The 23,435-nt window shown below is 43.3% G+C and overlaps 2 protein-coding genes across 3 annotated transcripts in view; both read left to right on the top strand.

Annotated features, from left to right (window-relative positions):
* Nucleotides 1-5,632, top strand: part of LOC123994594 (dehydrogenase/reductase SDR family member 11-like) — a 44,390-nt gene extending 38,758 nt beyond the window's left edge. The window contains exons 2-7 of the mRNA XM_046297383.1: nt 2,755-2,964; nt 3,817-3,911; nt 4,134-4,263; nt 4,568-4,660; nt 4,922-4,987; nt 5,197-5,632. Coding sequence (XP_046153339.1) covers nt 2,755-2,964; nt 3,817-3,911; nt 4,134-4,263; nt 4,568-4,660; nt 4,922-4,987; nt 5,197-5,238 — 636 coding nt within the window. The 3' untranslated portion in view covers nt 5,239-5,632. The remainder of the gene's footprint in view (nt 1-2,754; nt 2,965-3,816; nt 3,912-4,133; nt 4,264-4,567; nt 4,661-4,921; nt 4,988-5,196) is intronic.
* Nucleotides 5,633-15,860: 10,228 nt separating this feature from the next.
* LOC124010839 (flotillin-2a-like) overlaps nt 15,861-23,435 on the top strand; it is a 37,122-nt gene continuing 29,547 nt past the window's right edge. The window contains exon 1 of one of the 2 annotated variants that reach the window (XM_046323572.1): nt 15,861-16,108. In XM_046323572.1, the coding sequence (XP_046179528.1) occupies nt 16,060-16,108 (49 nt within the window). In that variant the 5' untranslated portion in view covers nt 15,861-16,059. The remainder of the gene's footprint in view (nt 16,109-23,435) is intronic. The other variant, XM_046323564.1, reaches the window with a different exon arrangement.

Genomic DNA, 23,435 nt, shown 5'->3' with positions numbered 1-23,435 from the left:
CGATTTCCAATTGTTATGAAAACTTGAAATCGGACCTTATTAATCGGCCATTGTGATTATGTCACCGCTGTCAGAAAGGGGCAGACCAAGGTGCAGCGTTGTGAGCGTACATTTCCTTTATTAATCCAAATGATTCCAAACAAAACAATAAGCACTACAAAAACAAACCGTGATGCTCACAAGCAAAGTGCTCTAAACAGTCAACCTCCCACCAACACATGTGGGAAAAAGGTTACTTAAGTATGGTTCCCAATCAGAGACAACGATAGACACCTGTCCCTGATTGAGAACCATACCCGGTCAAACACAAAGAAATAGAAAACATAGAATTCCGACCAACTCACGCCCTTACCAAACTAAAATAGAGATATAAAAAGGATCTAATGGCAGGGCGTGACAGTATCCCCCCCAATGTGCAGCCTCCGGCCACAAAACCTCAACCTGTAGGGGAGGGTCTGGGTGGGCATCTATCCCTCCACCAAAGGTGCGGACTCCGGCCGCAAAACCTCAACCTATAGGGGAGGGTCTGGGTGGGCATCTATCTGCGGTGGCGGTTCTGGTGCGGGACGTCGTCCCCGCTCCACCTCAGGCTTGGCCCACTTAGGCTTGGCCCACTCACCCTCGCCGTCGATCCCGGACTGGGGACCCTAGCAGCGGGCCGGGACAGGAGGGAGACTCCCCGTGTGCCCGTCAAATAATTTTTGGGGCTGCCTCTCACGCTTCCTTGCCAGCTGTTTTCGTGTCACCAACTCCATTCTCCTGTATCCCTCCTCGCACTGTTCTAGAGAATCCCAGGCGGGCTCCGCACTCCAGATAGCGCTGCTCACCTGTCCAGGAGTCCCTTTCACTACGCTGCTTGGTCCTTTGGTGGTGGGAGGTTCTGTCACGATCCTCTTTCTGTGAATGACTGGACCAAGGCGCAGCGTGAGACGTGCTCATGATATTTTATTAAAATCAGAACATTAGCACAAAAAATAACAAAGAGGAAAACGAACAGTTCTGGAAGAAAACTAACAATACAGAAAACAACTACCCACAAAACCCATGTGGGCAAGAGCTACCTAAGTATGGTTCCCAATCAGAGACAACGATAGACAGCTATCCCTGATTGAGAACCATACCCGGCCAAACACAAAGAAATAGAAAACATAGAACACAAAACATAGAATGGCCACCCCAACTCACGCCCTGACCAAACCAAAATAGAGACATAAAAAGGATCTCTAAAGTCAGGGCGTGACAGATTATTATGTTACTGAATGTATCCAGAGTATTATTAGATTTTTTTATTGACTAATGCTGAGAAAAGTACAGTAAAAGTAAAATGCACAAATGACTCATTCTTGTGTCAGGTGAACTGCGTGTCCTCACCTTTGGTCTGATAGTTTCCCCATAATCTGCAAACTGTTTTCTATCAATTTCTACCATGGCCATGTATATGCTTTCTATAGTTCTTCTGAGAGAGAGGGAGAGGCTCAGAGTACCATGCAGTCCTTGGCATCATCTCTGCCTGTCTGTGCTGCTACTGCCACCAACCCCCCCTTCTCCCTCCACACACACACTCCTCCCCTCTCTGTCTGTACTGAGAGCAGTCCAGACAAGGACATCATGTGATGGGTGCAGTTGTGCCAGGTAAAGGGATCTGTGTCCAGTTGCATCAGACAGACAGAACCACCCTCCTAGAGGCCTGCAGGGAGGGAGGCTGACCTGTTTGTGCTGGTTGGGCCTGGAGCAGGTCTGGGAGGCAGGGACTGTGGCTCTCCATAGCTTGATCTTTAGTGGAGGAGTAAGGTTCACAAGGGTCAAGGGTCACTGTAGTCATCATGGTTAGTAAGGGTCATAAACGTATTGCTTATTTCCTTAAACCAGACACTGTGTCTAGACAAACACATGGCCCAAAAGGAAACATGTATAATACCTGCATTTTGTCAATAACACTTTTGAGATTACAGATGATTGGCATTAAGGTGTTCCTACACTCTTCAGACAAGACTAGATTAAATGTTTGTTATGGTGTGCTGCTGCTGACTAGCCTGAGTTTGCCATGATCATCTTCCTTTTATGCAATACAGGGATTGATTTTATGGTTGTGCCTCCTTTCAGATCATGTATGGGTGAATGGGTAGGGCAATGTTTCTTTACAGCTGAAATCAGTGTGATTGACCAAATTCATTAGGCATATTTCATTACTAATAATTTTGAATGCTGAAAGCACAACATGCAAAGTTTTAATCTGGAGTTTTTTAAATTCTCATGTCAAGGGCCTCCCGTGTGACGCAGCAGTGTAAGAGGTGTCAGTACAGACCCGGGTTCGATCCCAGGCTGTGTCATAACTGGCCGGGAGTCCCATAGTGCGGCACACAATTGGCCCAGTGTCGTCCGGGTCAGGGGAGAGTTTGGCCAGGGAGGCTTTACTTGGCTCATCGCGCTCTAGCTACTCCTTGTGGTGGGCTGGGCGCCTGTAGGCTGACTTCAGTCGGCAGTTGAATAGTGTTTCCTCTGACACATTGGTGCAGCTGGCTTCCGGGTTAAGCGGGTGGGTGTTAAGAAGCGCGGTTTGGCGGGTCATGTTTCGGAGTACGCATGACTCGACCTTTGCCTCTCCCAAGCCCGTTGGGGAGTTGCAGCGATGAGACAAGATTGTAATTGGATATTCCGAAATTGGGGAGATAAAGAGGGTTAAAAAAAATTGCATGACATGTGTTTACCTGATTTGTGACCGAGGTCTTGTCCCTATCTGTGTTGTGTTTGTAGAAGCTGGCAGCAGAGTGCCAGAGTGCGGGCTTCAACGGTACGCTGATCCCCTATAAGTGTGACCTGTCCTGTGAGGAGGACATCCTGTCTATGTTCTCTGCCATCAAGACGCTGCACCAGGGGGTGGACGTGTGTATCAACAATGCAGGTCTGGCCCACAATGAACCCCTGCTCAGTGGCAAGACAGACAGCTGGAGGAACATGATCGACGTGAGTGGACAACACACACACTGTACACATGGGTTTACACACATACACGCTTTAACGAGCAGAAATATAAAAAAGGAAGAGAATAACTAGCTAAGCAAGGGAAATACTGGTTGTTGTAGAGTAGGTGGTGTGAAGCGTAGTTCAGGGGGTTCAGTGAACCCACATAACCACACACACTACCCCTCACAAGAAGTCGTTCCATTGGTTATGAGAATAGACCTGGCAGTGGTACTACAAAAAGGTCCACTTGTGGAAGAAGGCAGGTGTTATTTCTATTATGCTGGGACTTTTCTTTACACTGTGATTCATGGAGCTCTTGACCATTCCATTCAAGACCCCCAGGTGGAGCCCCTCTGCTCTAAAAGTAGTCCCATCCCTCCAGAGGAACTGAGCATTTCTAACGCCTGTCCATCTTTTGCCATGGCAGCCAAGATGAATGTGTATGGCGTGTATATTTTTAGATGGTGTAATCTGTATTCTGACCTTGTTCTGCTGTGGCAACCCCCCAATGCTACCTTAGCTACTCCACTGTGGCTTTAACCTGCCCTGCCTGGAATCACTCTCAAAGTCACTGTGACACGGTCATATGATGAATGAGACAGGTCAGGTGACACAATTTGACACAGTGACACACAATGACACTCTCTACCTGTGTGACCAGCCAGTAACCAACCAGTATGTTGTCTGAGGTCATTTTTGGTCTGTTTTAGGAAGTCATTTCACAAGGGGCCTTAGCACTGTTGAGAACTAAAACTGTATTCTCATTCACCTAGACAGACTGTCTAAAACAAGTATTTTTGTGTGTGAAAGCAGATGCAGGTGCTTGTTTTTGACAGAAGCTCCCCCTTATAGGTGAATGTCCTGGCCTTGTCTATTTGTACACGTGAGGCCTACCAGTCAATGAAAGAGCGGAATGTGGACGATGGCCACATCATCAATATTAACAGGTAGACTACAGCTTCTTTACAGCCCATTAAATGCCTGTTATGAAATACTAAATGATGAAATACTCTCTCAGGAGATACAGTGAAGAAGGCCTACAATTTCACTCTTGGTTTTAGACAGAAGATTCAGAGGGATACCAGGATGGGGATGTAAGCACAATCATTTACATGCCATTATTTCACTATCTTTTACTACCCCCCGCCCTCCCTTCTTCCCTGCTATAGTATGGGGGGACATAGAATGGTACCTAGTGCAGATGAACATTTCTACTGTGCCACAAAATATGCTGTGACTGCTCTTACCGAGGGGCTGCGGCAAGAGCTACGGGAAGCAAAGACCCACATCAGAGCCACGGTTAGCAGAGCAACATTACCTTGTCACAGTTTTTCATATGAATCTGACAAATGGCTTATACAATTATTAGATAGAAAGATGATTGTTGAGTATGTGTGTGTATTCGTCCGTGTATGTATAACCGTGTGTGTGTGTGTGTGTGTGTGTGTGTGTGTGTGTGTGTGTGTGTGTGTGTGTGTGTGTGTGTGTGTGTGTGTGTGTGTGTGTGTGTGTGTGTGTGTGTGTGTGTGTGTGTGTGTGTGTGTGTGTGTGTGTGTGTATAAACATCAACAACGAGCATGGTTTGAGCCTTTCTCTTCCATAGTGTATATCCCCTGGAATAGTGGAGACTGAGTTTGCCTTCCGCCACCACAACAGCGATCCAGAGAAAGCAGCTGCTGTATATGAGAGTATAAAAGTAAGGCAGCTAGAATTTGTGCGAGTCCGTGTGTTGGTGGCACCTTAAATTGGGAAGGACGGGCTTATGGTAATGGCCTGAGCGGAATGAGGGGAATGGTATCAAATACATGGTTTTGATACCATTGCATTTGGTCCCTTCCAGCCATTATAATGAGCCATCCTCCCCTCAGCAGCCTCCTGTGGTGGATGAGCCTATGGCTTCTCTCAATACAAATACTTTAACAAACAGTATTACTAATTGGCCTTTTTTCCTCTGCAGTGTTTGAAAGCACAAGACATAGCCAGTGCAGTCACATACATTCTGGGCGCCCCGCCTCATGTCCAGGTAAAGTAGTGCTCTGTCTATCTGTTGCTTCTGTCAACATTTGGCTTACTTATATCCTGCCTCTCTCTTAGATAGACCAATGGTACTATATGTTGTCAATGTTCCTGACCTGCATAGACTGAAACAGTGTGCTTTTATAGAGGACATTCATGCAGTTTGTTGGATGCCTCTATTTTTTTGTGTATGTAACTCCGCTTGTCGGCCTCTAGATCGGAGATGTTCAGATGAGGCCGGTGGAACAGATGTCATAGCAACAGAGCAGGAAGTTAAGCAACTGGAGGAGCCGATAGAGCCAGGCAGCAAGCACCATTGTGACGACTCCTTAGCGACCTCTGCTGGGCAACGACAAAAACAAACAAACGAGTGTTCAACTGGATTTGGACTGAAGGGATCGGTTTGAGGAGGTGTGGAGGAGGCTGTGTGTGGTGGAGTGATATCTGGGCTGGAGATTAGAGGATGGGCAGGTACTCTTAACCACTACTGAATTACTGTGAGTGCTGCTACAACATGGGCTTTGGTGTATTGCTCTAGCAGCCTTGTTTTAGAATGAAGCCACATAAAACTTAGGAGAAGAGAAGAGGGTTGCTGCTCCTGTGCGTCATCTATTCTACATGACCATCCTGACTGACTGATAGAAGGACCGAGGGAGGGAGGGAGGGAGGGAGGGAGGGAGGGAGGGAGGGAAGAGTATGCCATCAATTGCACATGATCATTTTTTTTTGTAGGTCATATTACATATATGTTTAAAATAATGGAACAAAACACTGATATTTGTATTATTTTTTATATAAATATTTTAACTTTGATTGTTGGTACATTTGTCTAACCATAGACACTCGATCCATTTTTACTATTTTGACGTGTTTTTAATAACAAGCCGATTTGGTTAGCCTGTTATGTATCAAGTGCGTCCGCTTGTACGTTTTTCAAACCCTATGTCAACCATCACCAATCAGCAAATGTGTATAAGGGACAGTCAAGCATGATTACGCAACCATCACTTATGACCAAGTGTATTTCCCCACTCCATAAATCAACCATATGAGATAGGCCTAGATTCAATCAGATCAATTGTTAAGCGGCAATTGCCGACATGTGCATAGCTGATGTTTTGGCGGTGTTGGAGCTGTCAAAATCGGTGAGCAGCTGCTCTTTTTACATTTTACATCTTTTTTTTCTCCCCAATTTCGTAGTATCCAATCATTTAGTAGCTACTATCTTGTCTCATCACTACAACTCACATACGGGCTCAGGAGAGACGAAGGTTGAAAGTCATGCGTCCTCCGATAGACAACCCAACCAAGCCACCCTGCTTCTTAAAACCTCTTGATACTACCCATCCCGGGTCGCTCTGGATAAGAGCGTCTGCTAAATGACTTAAATGTAAATGTATATGTCCAGGAGCGTTGTCATCAACTGACACTAATTAGCATAACGCAACAGACATAAATATTACTAGAAAATATTCCTATTCATGAAATCACAAGTGAAATATATTGAAACACAGCTTAGCCTTTTGTTAATCACCCTGTCATCTCAGATTTTGAAAATATGCTTTATGGCCAAAGCACGACAAGCATTTGTGTAAGTTTATTGATAGCCTAGCATAGCATTACGCCTAGCTAGCAGCAAGCAACCTGGTCATGATAAATCGTTTACCTTTGATGAGCTTCGGATGTTTTCACTCACGAGACTCCCAGTTAGATAGCAAATGTTCTTTTTTTCCAAACATATTATTTTTGTCGGCGAAATAGCTCCGTTTGTTCTTCACGTTTGGCTGAGAAATCGACTGGAAATTGCGGTCACGACATATATATATTCCAAATTAGCTCCATCATATCGACAGAAACATGGCAAACGTTGTTTATAATCAATCCACAAGGTGTTTTTCAAATATCTATTCGATAATATATCAACTGGGACTGGTGGCTTCTTAGTAGGAGAGAGAGAAACAATGGCCGCATTTGTCCTTTACGCACAAAACACTCTGAGAGACTTCAGCTGACCACTGACACAATGTTGACGTTCAGGCTCATTTTTCAAAATAAAAAACTATGTATTGAAACTATGTATTGTGACGATAGACACATTAGGGAAGCCATAGAAAAGGGAATCTGGTTTATATCCCTTTCACTGCTCAATAGGGACGCATAGAAACGCAGAGGTTTCTAAATAAGAGTCACTTCCTGATTGGATTTTTCTCAGGCTTTCGCCTGCAATATCAGTTCTGTTATACTCACAGACAATATCTTTACAGTTTTGGAAACTTTAGAGTGTTTTCGATCCTAAGCTGTCAATTATATGCATATTCTAGCATCTTGTCCTGACAAAATAGCCCGTTTACTTTGGGGACGTTATTTTTCCAAAAATGAAAATAGTGCCCCCTAGATTCAAGAGGTTAACACAGCGCCATTCAACCCGGAAGCCAGCCGCACCAATATGTCAGAGGAAACACCGTGCACCTGGCAACCTTGGTTAGTGCGCACTGCGCCCAGCCCGCCACAGGAGTCGCTGGTGCGTGATGAGACAAGGATTTCCCTACCGGCCAAACCCTCCCTAACCCGGACGACGCTAGGCCAATTGTGCGTCGCCCCACAGACCTCCCAGGCACGGCCGGTTACGACCGAGCCTGGGCACGAACCCAGAGTCTCTGGTGGCGCTGCAGTACAGCGCCCTTAGCCACTGCGCCACCCGGGAGGTCTGCGCTTTATCATTGTCACAAAGCCACACCTGCCGGGAGATGCTTGTGGATTTGACAGCTCTAACACAGGTCCACCGCCGACATTTACAAAACATAAGTTTTGCAAATGTCAGCTAAAGCGTATTTGATTGAATAAGGCCGTTAAATTGTTTTGCACCATAGAGATAGATAGAGGACTCATCTTTGTATCTGTACCATTATGGCATCTGTAACAGCACGGGCCACGCCACTGATGCTTCGTAAATTTTCTTCTTCACGATTGGCTGATCCCTCCTGATGACCCGGTTGGACATGACTCCAACAGGGTCACCAGGAGGAGTCAGCCAATGAAGTTAGAAGTCCCACCCATTTGACTACATTAAAATGGTGGAAGCCCTCAATGGCGCTGCCCATACTAATATGACCTTTTGGCCGCAAGAGGCCTTTGTCATTCTCTATGTTTTGACTTTGGATCCATTTGGAGGGATGAGCATAAAGAAAACACTGGCATCTTGTCTCGAGGAAGTTACTAACTCATGAGTGCACATGTATACTTTCCCCCAAGTGTGTACTTGTATGATACAGTAGATATTTCTCAATAAAATGAAATAAGAATTGTCAAAGGTGGCCCCTGTTTTGTGTGCCATCATTTGTTTTCTTCTTATTGATGACACTTTACTGTCAAATTCTATCCAAATAGACCTACACTCATAGAGCTATTCTGTTCATTGAACAAATATCAACTAGATGGCATAATCTCGGACAGGTTTATAAACGAAACTCCTCTGAATATGTTTTTCTAAGGAACCTCTGTCGTGGTGTTTGTGACACCACCTACTGGTGATTGTAAAAATCTGGCACACCCTTTGGACTTGGAGTCAGTTGGCTTTTTTATTTTTGCTTTACATGACAATATCCTGATTATTTTGAGGTTTTATAATACTTGACATAATTATGCCTGATTAAATTTCCTTTCATAAATTTTCTTTTAGTATTTTTTTAATATACAGTATATCAAATGAATGTTGATATACTGTGTCATTTACAAACATTTTACAACGGTAACTTATCATTTGAGTCACGGAACGTAACCCTTTGTCAGATTGCAATGGATATTTTACATAATATATCATATGTAGCCTAACAACCAGTTCTAAGATCATTGACTTAGATTATCCATGGCAACATGTGGCATATTGTTTTTAAACGTGACATAATACCAAAGCTCAGACAGTGCAACATATGGACATGTTAGTTAAGGTCTATCCGTCATGTTTACCACTACCCACTCCTCATCATATTCCATTCTGACGACTCAAAATAGAGGTAGGTAAGCTTCTTGAATATAAAATATCAATTTTGTGTATATGTTTTCACATTATTGACTATAATAGTGTTAAAAAAAGGTCTTGACATTCACTTGGAGAACAAGCCACGTCTCCATTGATGAATCTGTAATACTGTATAAATCTCAATACAGTATTGAGATTTACTATTGGTGTATAACCCACACCAATAGTGGTCAGTTCTTGAGGCCACAGACAGTCCACAGTTTGGTTTCCAGTCCCAATGTGAATCAAGCTCAACATACAGAGTGAACCCTCACCTGGCTCTCCAAGCCTATCATAGTTCCTACCTCACGGGCACAGAGGTCATCAGTATCAGAGGTTTGTCTGAATGTGAGGCTTCTCTGGTAGAGGAGCAAAGCAGCTGATGACTGCTATGTTTGGGTATGTCTGTCTTCCCATCTCCAGGTAGTGTGGTACTTTTGACTTCTCATTGTCCGGTGAATAGGGGGTGATTAACTTTACTAATCTCTTGGGGGAGGAAGACAAAACTTTAATAAAACATGGCAAAAATGACATAAAAATGGAATTGTGTTCAACACCTTAGCTTAGCCATTACACCAGAACCTCTTGAGGAGGCTGCAAGGTGTTGTATTAAAGTTGCAATAATGCTATAGGTAGGTATATGAATAGAGAGAGAGAGATAGATACTGACAGATGAGTATATAGTAATTCAGTATCTCATTGATTAAGCCAGGCAGAACCCACAGTTTGAGAAGAGCTCTGAGGGGGATCCAGATGATGGACACCGTGGCGATGACCCAGCCAATCCCCTTAGCCCATTGGGGATACACGTAGTCCTCATAGCTGGCTGGTTTAAACTGGATGATTGTGAACACCAGGATCCCCTGTTGCACAAGAGGAGAGAGAGGGTTGATGAAATACATTTATCAATTGTATTCAATGTATTCCTACTCTCAAACCTGGATGTGCCCATGTCATGGGGTTGTATTTGTAGACACTATAATTTTGTTGAGGTGAATGATGACTCACAGTGATCAGAAGAGGAGCCAAACATCCAGCACATTCTAAATAAGATATAAGTCTTACTTCTTGTCGTCTCCAGTAAGGTTGCCGAAAGCCGCTTCACTCCTGTCAGAGAGAAAATAATGGGAAGAAATAGAGCATAACGTTTTCCTTCCTGTAACGACACACACACACACACACACACACACACACACACACACACACACACACACACACACACACACACTAACTGGTCTCACCATAAAGCCCACAGATGGCCAGCACCTTAAAAACATCATGAATCGTAAAAATAAAAGGATGAAACATCCTTTTTTTTCGGGGGGTGGATCAGCTTTAATATTGTGGATAGATTGTTGCTTCATCAATGTAACTGTCTGCATCATTTCCAATCCCGTGTGTGTGTGTAATATATACATATACTACCATTCAAAAGTTTAGGGTCACTTAAAAATGTCATTGTTTTTGAAAGAAAAGCACATTTTTAGTCCATTAAAATAACATCAAATTGATTAGAAATACAGTGTAGACATTGTTAATGTTGTAAATGACAATTGTAGCTGGAATATCTACGTAGGCATACAGAGACCCATTATCAGCAACCATCACTCCTGTGTTCCAATGGCACGTTGTGTTAGCTAATCCAAGTTTATAATTTTAAAGGCTAATTGATCATTAGAAAACTATTTTGCAATTATGTTAGCACAGCTGAAAACTGTTGTTCTGATCAACGAAGCAATAAAACTGGCCTTCTATAGACTAGTTGAGTATCTGGAGCATCACCATTTGTGGGTTCGATTACAGGCTCAAAATGGCCAGAAACAAAGAATTTCCTCTGAAACTTGTCAGTCAATTTATGTTCTCAGAAATGAAGGCTATTCCATGCAGGAAATTGCTATGAAACTGAAGATCTCATACAACGCTGTGTACTACTCCCTTCACAGAACAGCGCAAACTGGGTCTAACCAGAATAGAAAGAGGGGTGGGAGGCCCCGGTGCACAACTGACTGAGCAAGAGGACAAGTACATTAGAGTGTCTAGTTTGAGAAACAGACACCTCACAAGTCCTCAACTGGCAGCTTCATTAAATAGTACCCTCAAAACACCAGTCTCAACGTCAACAGTGAAGAGGCGACTCCGGGATGCTGGCCCTCTAGGCAGAGTTGCAAAGAAAAAGCCATATCTCAGACTGGCCAATAAAAAGAAATGATTAAGATGGGCAAAAACCCAGACACTGGACAGAGGAACTCTGCCTAGAAGGCCAGCATCCCGGAGTCGCCTCTTCACGTGAAGGAAGGCCAGTTTTATTGCTTCTTTTATCAGAACAACCGTTTTCAGCTGTGCTAACATATTTGCATAAGTGTTTTCTAATGATCAATTAGCCTTTTAAAATTATAAACTTAGATCAGCTAACACCACATATGATTGGAACACAGGAGTGATGGTTGCTGATAATGGGTCTCTGTACGCCTATGTAGATATTCCATAACAAATCTGCTGATTCCAGCTAAAAGTCATTTACAACATTAACAATGTCTACGCTGCATTTCTGATCAATTTTATGTTATTATAAATGGACAAAAACTGTGCTTTTCTTTCAAAAACAAAGATTTAAGTGACCCCAAACTTTTGAACGGTAGTGTTTATGCACACACTTTTTTGGAATATCCTTTCCTTTATTATTCCCCACAAACCCTACCATCCCTATCCCCAATTGGAATAAACTAATAAACAACAGCTTCTATGATTTGTGGGAAAACAGGCTACCTAAGTATGGTTCTCAATCAAAGACAACAATCGACAGCTGCCTCTGATTGGAAACCATACCAGGCCAAACACAGAAATACACAACCTAGAACAAAAACATAGAATGCCCACCCCAACTCACGCCCTGACCAAACTAAAACAGAGGCCACTCCTACCAGAGTGGCCTACCATTAAAAACAATGGCCAATGTGTGGTGTTGAATGTAGGCCTACATTTCATGAGACTTTTGGAGAGAAAAAAATACAGGGCTTGATATTAACCTGTTTATCCACTTTGTGTGTTTTTTGATGCAAGATACCACTTTACAAAATAAAATGCATTATTCCCATACCATTATTACAAAGAATCAGACAAATTATGCTACCCTCTGTCTATTGGCTACTTAGCTTATTCAAGACAGTCTAAAAATACAAAAACTGCCTCTTTAAGACAAAAAAAAGATCTTTACCAGACTTGCTTTTCAAAGACGTCAAGAAATGTACACATTTTCTGCTCTGTAGGAAACAATCACTTTCCCATTCCTGACTACAAGTGCATGTCAGAGAAAAAACCAAGCCATGAGGTTGAAGGAATTGTCTGTAGAGTTTCGAGACAGGTTTGTGTCGAGGCACAGATCTGGGGAAGGGTACAATTTTCTTTTGCCAGCATTGAAGCTCCCCAAGAACACAGTGGCCTCCATCATTCTTAAATGGAAACAGTTTAAAATGGAAACAACCAAGACTCTTCCTAGAGCTGGCCACCTGGCCAAACTGAGCAATCTGGGGAGAAGGGCATTGGTCAGGGAGGTGACCAAGAACCCGATGGTCACTCTAACAAAGCTCCAGAGTTCCACTGTGGACATGAGAGAGCCTTCCAGAAGAACAACCATCTCTGCAGCACTCCACCAATCAGGCATTTATGGTAGAGAGGCCAGACGGAAGCAAACTCCTCGGCAAAACGCATATGATAGCCCGCTTGGAATTTGCCAAAAGCCACCTATAGAACTCCAAGACCATAAGAAACAACATTCTCTGGTCTGATGAAACCATGATTGACTCTTTGGCCTGAATGCCAAGCGTCACATTTGGAGGAAACCTGGCACCATCCCTACGGTGAAGCATGGAGGTGGCAGCATCATCCTGTGGGGAGGTTTTTTCAGTGGCAGGGACTGGGAGACTAGTCAGGGCCGAGAGAAAGTTGAACGGAGCAAACTACAGAGATATCCTTGATGAAAAACTTCTCCAGAGCGCTCAGGACATCAGACCTGGGTGAAGGTTCACCTTCAAACAGGACAACAACGCTAAGCACACAGCCAAGACAACACAGGAATGTCTTCGGGACTAGTCTCTGAATGTCTTTGAGTTGCCCAGCCAGAAGTCAGACTTGAACCCAATCTAACATCTCTGGAGAGACCTGAAAATAGCTGTGCAGCGACGCTCCCCATCCAACCTGACAGAGCTTGAGAGGATCGGCAGAGAAGAATGGGAGAAACTCCCCAAGACAGGTGTGCCATGCTTGTAGGGTCATACCCAAGAAGACTCACTGCCAAAGGCCCTTCAATAAAGTAGTGAGTAAAGGGTCTGAATATTTATGTAAATGTGATATTTCCAGTTTTTATTTTTAATGCATTTGCAAACATTTCTAAAAACCTGTTTTTGCTTCGTCATTATGGGGTATTGTGTGTAGATTGATGGGGGGAGGGCAATATAATCAATTTAAGAATAATGCTGTAACGTAACAAAATGTGTAAAAAGTAAAGCGGTCTGAATACTTTCCGAATGCACTGTATATAGGGGTGTGCCTTTCCAAATCACTTCCAATTATTTGAATTTATCACAGGTAGGCTCCAATCAAGTTGTAGAACAATCAAGGAAATCAATGGAAACAAGATGCACCTGAGCTCAATTTTGAGTCTGGGTCTGAATTTCCCTCTCTCAGCGTCCTATCCTCGTAAACTTTCAAAAGGAGGCCAGAGAGGACAGAGGAGAGAGGACGTAGGAGTTGACGGAATCTAATTGAGAAAAAGCCATGGACTGTTCTCTATGCTCCCAACAGGAATGCGGTACCGGTTTATCAAGGCTCAGACCTACTCCAAAACAGCTTCTATCCCCCGGTCATAAGACTGGTAGATGGCTAACAACTACTGCTTTCTCTCGCCCACAGACTATCCACACGGACTCTATGGCCATCCACTGACTCTATGGCCATTAGACTTTTACTCAAGTGGTATTTTACTGGGTGACTTTCAACAACCTCTCCCCCATTCAGACACACACCTTCACTGTCACTCTTACTCACACGTACAGTGCCTTGCAAAAACGTATTCATCCCCCTTGCCGTTTTTCTTATTTTGTTGCATTCCAGGTGACTACCTCATGAAGCTGATTGAGAGAATGCCAAGAGTGTGCAACGCTGTCAAGGCAAAGGATGGCTATTTGAAGATTCTCAAATATAAAATATACTTTGATTTGTATAACACTTTTTTGGTTACTACATGATTCTATATGTGTTATTTCATAGTTTTGATGTTCTCACTATTATTCTACAATGTAGAAAATAGTCAACATTAAGAAAAACCCTTGAATGAGTAGGTGTTCTAAAACTTTTGACCGGTAGTGTACAGTGCCTTGCAAAAGTATTCATCTCCCTTGGTGTTTTTTCTATTTTGTTGCATTTACAACCAGTCATTTAAATTGAAAAAAAATACTTGTTCCAAAAACATATTTAAAAAAAAACAGAAAAGTATTCACCTTCTTTGCTATGAAGGCCCTAAATAAGATCTGGTGCAACCAATTTTGTTCAGAAGTCACATAATTAGTTAAATAAAGTCCACCTGTGTGCAATTTAAGTGTCACATGGTCTGTCACATGATCTCAGTATATATACACCTGTTCTGAAAGGTCCCAGAGTCTGCAACACCACTAAGCAAGGGGCACCACCAATAAAGCTGTAACGGCGTTCTTTGTTTGTGGAAAGAGAGTCGGACCGAAATGCAGCGTAGTGGTTACTCATGTCTTTAATGAAGATATCGTGATACATGAAATAACTTATACATATGCAAAAAACGGAACGTGAAACCTAATTACAGCCTATCTGTTGAAACTACACAGAGACAGGAACAATCACACACGAAATACAAAGCGAAACCAGGCTACCTAAATACGGTTCCCAATCAGAGACAACGAGAATCACCTGACTCTGATTGAGAACCGCCTCAGGCAGCCAAGCCCATACAACACCCCTACTCAGCCGCAATCCCAATAATACAAAAACCCCAATACAACAACATAAACCCATGTCACACCCTGGCCTGACCAAATAATTAAAGAAAACACAAAATACTAAGACCAAGGCGTCACAAAAGTGACACCATGAAAACCAAGGAGCTCTCCAAACAGGTCAGGGACAAAGTTGTGAAGAAGTACAGATCAGGGTTGGGTTATTAAAAAATATCAGAAACTTTGAACATCCCACGGAACACCATTAAATCAATTTTTCAAAAATGGAAAGAATATGGCCCCACAACAAACCTGTCAAGAGAGGGCCGCTGACTAAAATTTACAGACCAGGCAAGGAGGGCATTAATCATAGAGGCAACAAAGAGACCAAAGATAACCCTGAAGGAGCTGCAAAGCTCCACAGCGGAGATTGGAGTCCATAGGACCACTTTAAGCCAATCACTCCACAAAGCTGGTATGGAAGAGTGGCCAGACTATAAGCCATTGCTTAAAGAAAAAAAAAAAAAAACATGTTTGGTGTTCGCCAAAATACATATGGGAGACTCCACAAAAATATGGAAGAAGGTACTCTGGTCAGATGAGACTAAAATCGGTCAGCCTGAGGTGCGTGTCCTCAGCCCGGTACCACCACTTCCGGCACCACGCACCAGGCTTACAGTGCGCCTCGGTTCTGCCCACCTCCTTGCTTGTTCTGCCCACTATGACTCATTTGATTCCATTTGAAACGACAGGCTGTGGTCTATCTTGATTTAATTATACAAATCTTTGGATTGTCATTCTGCAACGCACTGAGAGATGTCATATCAGTAGATGGCAGCATAGAGACCCTGAGGGATGACTGCTGTGTGAGATGACGTCGCTGCTAGACCCCTCTTGTATTGAGGTCTGCCGAGGTGAAATCTCCATTTTATGAAATCCCGGGGGATCTCTTTTCTCTTAATGATAGGGGCGGGGCGGTGAACGGGTTCGAAGACGAGAGAAATCGGTCTATTACGTCGGGTTTTTATTATCGGTTGTGTTGCAACAGATTTGTAGGCGACATACGCACTTGGTTTGGGATCCGTGTTTTTAAATAACATGGGTAATTGCCACACAGTTGGACCAAATGAGGCCCTTGTGGTTTCAGGTATGTAACGTTAAATTACATTCATCTTCAACTTTGGGAATTCTAATTTAACGTTAGTTAACTACTTTTACCTCTTATTTACACCATGCCAAGGACATTGCAGCGTTATTCACAATGGATAACCTCATTTTGTCATTAGCTACGAATTCAGATGCTGCTCTGGCTTTCGATCGTTGGCTATATTTTATTTTGGCTTCCAGCTAACGTTTTTTGTGATGATTTCAATATGCCACACTTCTCCTAACCACCATATGATTGTAAACAACACAACGTTAAATCGCATGTATGCTGATATGAATAAGGGATCGTGTTCAACCAAGTCATTGATGTGATTTTCTAGTTTGGGAAATAGGAACATTGTGATTATGAATAACAGTCTCCGAGTCGCGAGGGAAGGGAGTATGAGAGTGGGTGGATGCATATTACCGTATGTCAGGCCCATAAATTAATAAAAATGTCAGGCCAGATTGCATAATACAGATGAAATTATATGAAATGTGGCCTGGTATGTTATAGCCTCAGTGATTGCAACTAATGGAGTATTACCCATGAAATACCTATAAATACAACTCTAAACGTAGTATAACTAACATAGGATATAAAAAACAAGGACATATTAATCAGTTATTAATAGGTTGTAATAACTGTTGGAAAGATATAGCTAGTCTATCGTATACCGTAGCCTTCTATTTGCTGAGTGACAGTATGGGAGAGAGGTTGCAGTGACATGTGAAACCTGAACAAGCCAATGGAATTTGTGGAAGTAGGCCTAATATGCTCAAGGCTATCTCATCTGTATGAGTTGAGTTAGAGACGTTACAGATGTAGCGTTAGGTATTTTAAGGTCTGGAAACTAGAGCTGTGTATTGCCAGGGACCTCACAATAGGATATTATCACGATACTTAGGTGCTGATACTTGTATCACGATTCTCACATTCTATATGTATTGCTATTCGATACTGTGATTTTATTGCGATTCGATGTTCCAAACATATTACTCACCATATGTCTTCCTCAGAGGGACAAGAGAGAGCCATGAAAAAACAACTTTTGATTTTGATCAGTCATGGAAATAAAAGTGCTGAAAACAAATTGGCACCCTTTAAAAAAGAAGAAGATAGAGAACAAGCTATGAAGGAAAAATACTGGGGCTTTGGTATAGATACAGGCAACTACCGCAAACATAATATTGAGAAATTATCAAAACAAAAATTATATCCTGAGCATGACGGGATAACGGCAATTAAATGGAAGCCATGTTGTTACATTTTGTTGTGTGTATGCCTAGAAAGATTACAATGCCATTTCCATTAGGCTATTTCATGGATAGGCCTCAATTTGCTATTCAAGAGTAACTAGGCTGTGTTTGGTGTAACCCAGGAAAGCTTAAGTCTTATTACAAGTAGCCAGGAAGAACTATTGGATATAAGAGCAATGTCAACTTACCAACATTACGACCAGGAATACGACTTTCCCGAAGCGGATCCTCTATTTGGACCACCACCCAGGACAATGGATCGGATCCTAGTAGGCGACCCAAAACAACGGCGCCGCAGAAGGGGCAAACAGAGCGGTCTTCTGGTCAGGCTCTGTAGACCGGCACATCGCTCACGAGTATACTATTCGCCAATGTCCAGTCTCTTGACAACAAGGTAGATGAAATTCGAGCAAAGGTTGCCTTTCAGAGAGACGTCAGAGATTGTAACATTCTCTGTTTCACGGAAACATGGCTCACTCGGGATACGTGGCCCACCCAAATTCTTCACGCATCGCGCCGACATAAACAAACATCTCTCTGGTAAGAAGAAGGGCGGGGGTGTATGCCTTATGATTAACGAGTCGTGGTGTGATCATAACAACATACAGGAACACAAGTCCTTTTGTTCACCTGACCTAGAAATCCTTATGATCAAATGCTGACCGCATTATCTACCAAGAGAATTCTCTTAGATTATAATCAGCCGTGATTATAATCTAATCACGGCGGACACCTCGGCGGCCCTGAAAGAACTTCATTGGACTCTATGTAAACTGGAAACCACATCCTGAGGCTGCATTTATTGTAGCTGGGGATTTTAACAAAGCTAATCTGAAAACAAGGCTCCCTAAATTTTATCAGCATATCGAATGCGCGACCCGGGCTGACAGCATTCTGGATCATTGCTACTCTAACTTCCGCAACGCATACAAAGCCCTCCCTCTCCCTCCTTTCGGCAAATCTGACCACGACTCAATTTTGTTGCTCCCAGCCTATAGACAGAAACTAAAACAGAGACACCTTAGAGACTGCCTTATGTACATAGACATGGAATCACTGGTCACTTTAATAATGTTTACATACGGTTTTACTAATTTCATGTGTATATACTCCGACATTGCTCATCCTAATTAGAGGTCGACCGATTAATCGGAATGGCCGATTAATTAGGGCCGATCTCAAGTTTTCATAACAATCGGAAATCAGTATTTTTGGGCGCCGATTTCAAAATATATACATACATATTTTACACCTTTATTTAATCTTTATTTAACTAGGCAAGTCAGTTAAGAACACATTCTTATTTTCAATGACGTCCTAGGAACGGTGGGTTAACTGCCTCGTTCAGGGGCAGAACGACAGATTTTTACATTGTCAGATCGGGATCCAATCTTGCAACCTTACAGTTAACTAGTCCAACACTCTAACCACCTGCCTCACGAGGAGCCTGCCTGTTACGCGAATGTAGTAAGCCAAGGTAAGTTGCTAGCTAGCATTAAACTTATCTTATAAAAAACAATCAATCAACGACTGTCGTTGCACCAATGTGTACTTAACCATAAACGCCTTCAATGCCATCAATGCCTTTCTTAAAATCCATACACAAGTATATATTTTTAAACCTGCAGCTAAAAGAAATCCAGGTTAGCAGGCAATATTAACCAGGTGAAATTGTGTCACTTCTCTTGCGTTCATTGCACACAGAGTCAGGGTATATGCAACAGTTTGGGCCGCCTGGCTCATTGCGAACTAATTTGCCAGAATTTTACATAATTATGACATAACATTGAAGGTTGTGCAATGTAACAGGAATATTTAGACTCATGGATGTCACCCGTTAGATAAAATACGGAACGGAATAAACGTTTTGTTTTCGAGGTGATAGTTTCCGGATTTGACCTAAAGCTTGTATTTCTGTGTGTTTATTAAAGTTAAGTCTATAATTTGATATTTGATAGAGAAGTCTGACTGAGGGGTGGTAGGCAGCAGCAGGCTCGTAATAGTCAAAGGTATATGGTTTAGAGAGAAATAGTCGACGCATGATAATTCCTGTAATAACTTGCGGCTGAACTTGAAAGGAGTTCCTTCGTTATTTTACCGTTCATGTCTTCCATACAGAATGTCTTGATCTACTTCAAATAAGGTCAGTGTTTCGTGCTTAAACCGCCTCGGCGTTTTGATACCCGTGTAAATCTCACTAGGATAAGGTAACATTTGTCAAAATATTTTCATAAATCCACTCTACAATTTTTTTAATCTTTGCTTGTATTTAGCCAATATTGATCAGAGTTACCTTGTCCTATGGATATCTACACAGTTATAAAATTGGCAAGGTGGTGTAAACCTACACGAAACACAGACCTTGGTAGTCAATTCTTAACATGTCCATTATTAAAATAATATTTCCTGCATATAGAAATTACAGTTTTTGTTTTCAACATTCATCACAGGTAACTTAAACTCTATTTTTATTCAACGTTTTTATAAAAACTATCCCTCTGTCCAATGACACTGTCGCCAGACGTATAAAGGACATTACTATCGATCTTAAAGAACAGCTTGTAGATAAACTCAAAGACAAACGTTTTGCCTCACAGTTCGATGAAGCAACTGACAGCAACAAAAAAACAGAGCCACAGCTGAAGAGCTATTCAAAATGCTGGACTGCTTCCTGACTGAGAATGGGCTAAAGTGAGAGAACTGCATTGGTGTTTGCAGTGATTGTGCAGAGACCATGGCAGGGATGAGAAAATGACTTCGGGCACTCATCAAGAAGGTCTCACCTAATGCTGAGTGGACACACTGTGTTATACACAGAGAAGCACTGGCATCAAGACACCTTTCCTCTGAATTAAGTGAGGTTATGACTGACATTGTAGGTGTAGTCAATTTTATAAAGACCATTCCACCAAAAACAAGACTCTTCTCTGCTATCTGTGAGGAGATGGAAGCTGAACATCAAGCTGTGCTGTTTCACAGTGAAGCAAGGTGGCTGTCCCGGGGAAAAGTCTTGTCCCGAGTTTTTTGAGCTCAGAGAGCAGAAAATAATGTTTTCCGAACCGGAGCACAAGTATGACCTTGCAGAACATTTTTGTGATGAGAACTTCCTGGCAAAACTGGCCTACCTGAGTGACATATTTGGAAAGCTGAACTAAATCTACAGCTTCAAGGGAAAGATAAACACCTCCCTCAGGTCACAGACAGGATCAGCTCTTTCACTCGAAAGCTTTATGTGGGGCAGGCGACTTGATGAAGGAAATACTGATTCATTCGAGAACCTGCATGAATTTGTTTACACTACTGACTGTGATGCCACCTCAGTGATTCCATATATTAAGGAGCATATTTCATCACTGATGGGATTCTTTAAAAAGTACTTCCCTGAAAACAGTTCCCAATATGACTGGGTGAGAGATCCTTTCAATGCACCAGCTCCAACTGGTTTCAGCTCTGCAGAGGAAGACCAGTTCATTGATATGACGTCTGACTCCACATTGAGACTGAGGTTCACATCACAGACACTGAGTGAATTCTGGCTGAGTGTAGAGAGGCAGTATCCACTCTTAGGGCAGAGGGCCATGGGCATTCTTCTTCCTTTTGCAACATCTTATCTTTGTGAGACTGGCTTCTCTGCTGTTGCTGCACTGAAGACCAAGTACAGGTCCCAGCTAAACATTGAGCAGGAGCTGAGAGTTGCAGTATCATGCTTCAAACCCCGCTTCGAAAAGCTGTGCTCTGCAAAACGTGCTCATTGTAGCCATAAATCCTGGCTTCCTCATTTTGATTTTGTCATGTTTTGTCATATATTGTCTTGTCCTTGTGCTTTCCCTTCTATTCGTTTCCCTCTGCTGCTCTTATTAGGTTCTTTCCCTCTTTCTATCCCTCTCTTCCCCTCCCTCTCTTGCTCTCTCTCCCTATCGTTCCGTTCCTGCTTCCAGCTGTTCCTCATTCTCCTAACTACCTCATTTACTCTTTTCACACCTGTCCCCTATTTTGCCCTCTGATTAGAGCCACTATTTCTCCCTCTGTTTTCCGCTTCTGTCCTTGTCGGATCCTTGTATGATGTTCGCTGTTCTGTGTCCTTGTCTCGCCCTGTCGTGTTTTACCTTCTTCAGATGCTGCGTGTGAGCAGGTGTCTTAGTCTGCTACGGTCGGTGCCTTCCCGAAGCAACCTGCAGTCTATGGTCGAGTCTCCAGTCCGTCCTCGCTACTGACGAGTGGATTTCAGTTTTCCTGTTTTGTTTTCTCCTTGATAATATCCAGGATTATTACTTTTGTCATATACTGGAATAAAGACTCTGTTTTCGTTAAGTCGCTTTTGGGTCCTCATTCACCAGCATAACAGAAGGATCCGACCAAGAATGGACCCAGCGACTATGGATTCTCTCTACTCTACTCTCGAGTTCCAGGGAGCGATGCTCGGCAGACACGAGCAGGAATTGTCTGCTGCTCGGCATGCCGTTGAGACCCTGGCCGCTCAGGTCTCCGACCTCTCAGGACAGTATCAGAGTCTTCGTCTCGTGCCACCAGCTACTTCCTGGTCTTCCGAGTCTCCGGAACCTAGGGTTAATAACCCACCATGTTACTCTGGGCAGCCCACTGAGTGCCACTCCTTTCTCACCCAGTGTGATATTGTGTTCTCTCTCCAGCCCAACACATACTCAAGAGAGAGAGCTCGGATTGCCTACGTCATATCACTCCTTACTGGTCGGGCTCGGCAGTGGGGCACAGCTATCTGGGAGGCAAGCGCTGAGTGTACTAACGATTATCTGAACTTTAAAGAGGAGATGATAAGGGTTTTTGATCGTTCTGTTTTTGGGAAAGAAGCTTCCTGGTCCCTGTCTTCCCTATGTCAAGGTAATCGATCCATAACGGATTACTCTATAGAGTTTCGCACTCTTGCTGCCTCCAGTAACTGGAACGAGCAGGCGTTGCTTGCTCATTTTCGGAGGGACTCCACGCTAAGGTTAAGGATGAGATTCTCTCTCGGGAGGTTCCATCCAGCGTGGATTCTTTGATTGAACTCGCTATTCGCATTGAACGACGGGTAGATCTTCGTCACCGAGCTCATAGAAGAGAGCTCGCGTTAACTGTGTCCCCCCTCTCCCCGACACTACCATCTTTCTCCACTGACTCAGGTGTTGAGCCCATGCAGCTGGGGGGTATTCGCATCTCGACTAAGGAGAGGGAACGGAGAATCACCAACCGCCTCTGTCTCTGTTGCGGTTCCGCTGGTCATTTTGTCATTTCATGTCCAGTTAAAGGCCAGAGCTCATCAGTAAGTGGAGGGCGACTGATAAGCGCTACTAGACTGTCCTCTCCGTCAAGTACCTGTACTACCTTGCCGGTCCATCTACGCTGGACCGGATCGGCAGCTTCCTGCAGTGCATTAATAGACTCTGGGGCGGAGGGCTGTTTTATGGACGAAGCCTGGGCTCGGGAACATGACATTCCTCTCAGACAGTTAGGGGAGCCCACGGTCATGTTCGCCTTGGATGGTAGTCCTCTCCCCAGTATATTATGTGAAACACTACCTTTAACCCTCACAGTATCTGGTAACCATAGTGAGACCATTTCTTTTTTGATCTTTTGTTCACCTTTTACACCTGTTGTTTTGGGTCATCCCTGGCTAGTGTGTCATAATCCTTCTTTTGATTGGTCTAGTAATTCTATCCTTTCCTGGAACGTTTCTTGTCATGTGAAATGTTTAATGTCTGCTATTCCTCCTGTTTCTTCTGCTCCCTCTTCACAGGAGGAACCTGGTGATTTGACAGGAGTGCCGGAGGAATATCATGATCTGCGCACGGTCTTCAGTCGGTCCAGAACCAACTCCCTTCCTCCTCACCGGTCGTATGATTGTTGTTCTGATCTCCTCAAGAAGCGTTTTGCATCCGCTCCTATCCTTGTTGCACCTGACGTCACTAAACAGTTCATTGTCGAGGTAGACACGTCGGGGGTGGGCGTGGGAGCCATTCTGTCCCAGCGCTCCGATACTGACGATGGGGTCCACCCTTGCGCGTATTTTTCTCATCGCCTGTCGCCGTCGGAACGTAACTATGATGTGGCTA

This window comes from Oncorhynchus gorbuscha, linkage group LG02 (genome assembly GCF_021184085.1).
Source record: "Oncorhynchus gorbuscha isolate QuinsamMale2020 ecotype Even-year linkage group LG02, OgorEven_v1.0, whole genome shotgun sequence".
Classification (NCBI taxonomy): Eukaryota; Metazoa; Chordata; class Actinopteri; order Salmoniformes; family Salmonidae; genus Oncorhynchus; species Oncorhynchus gorbuscha.
Note: the sequence above shows the minus strand (reverse complement) of the source record. Positions and strands in the feature narration are given on the sequence as shown.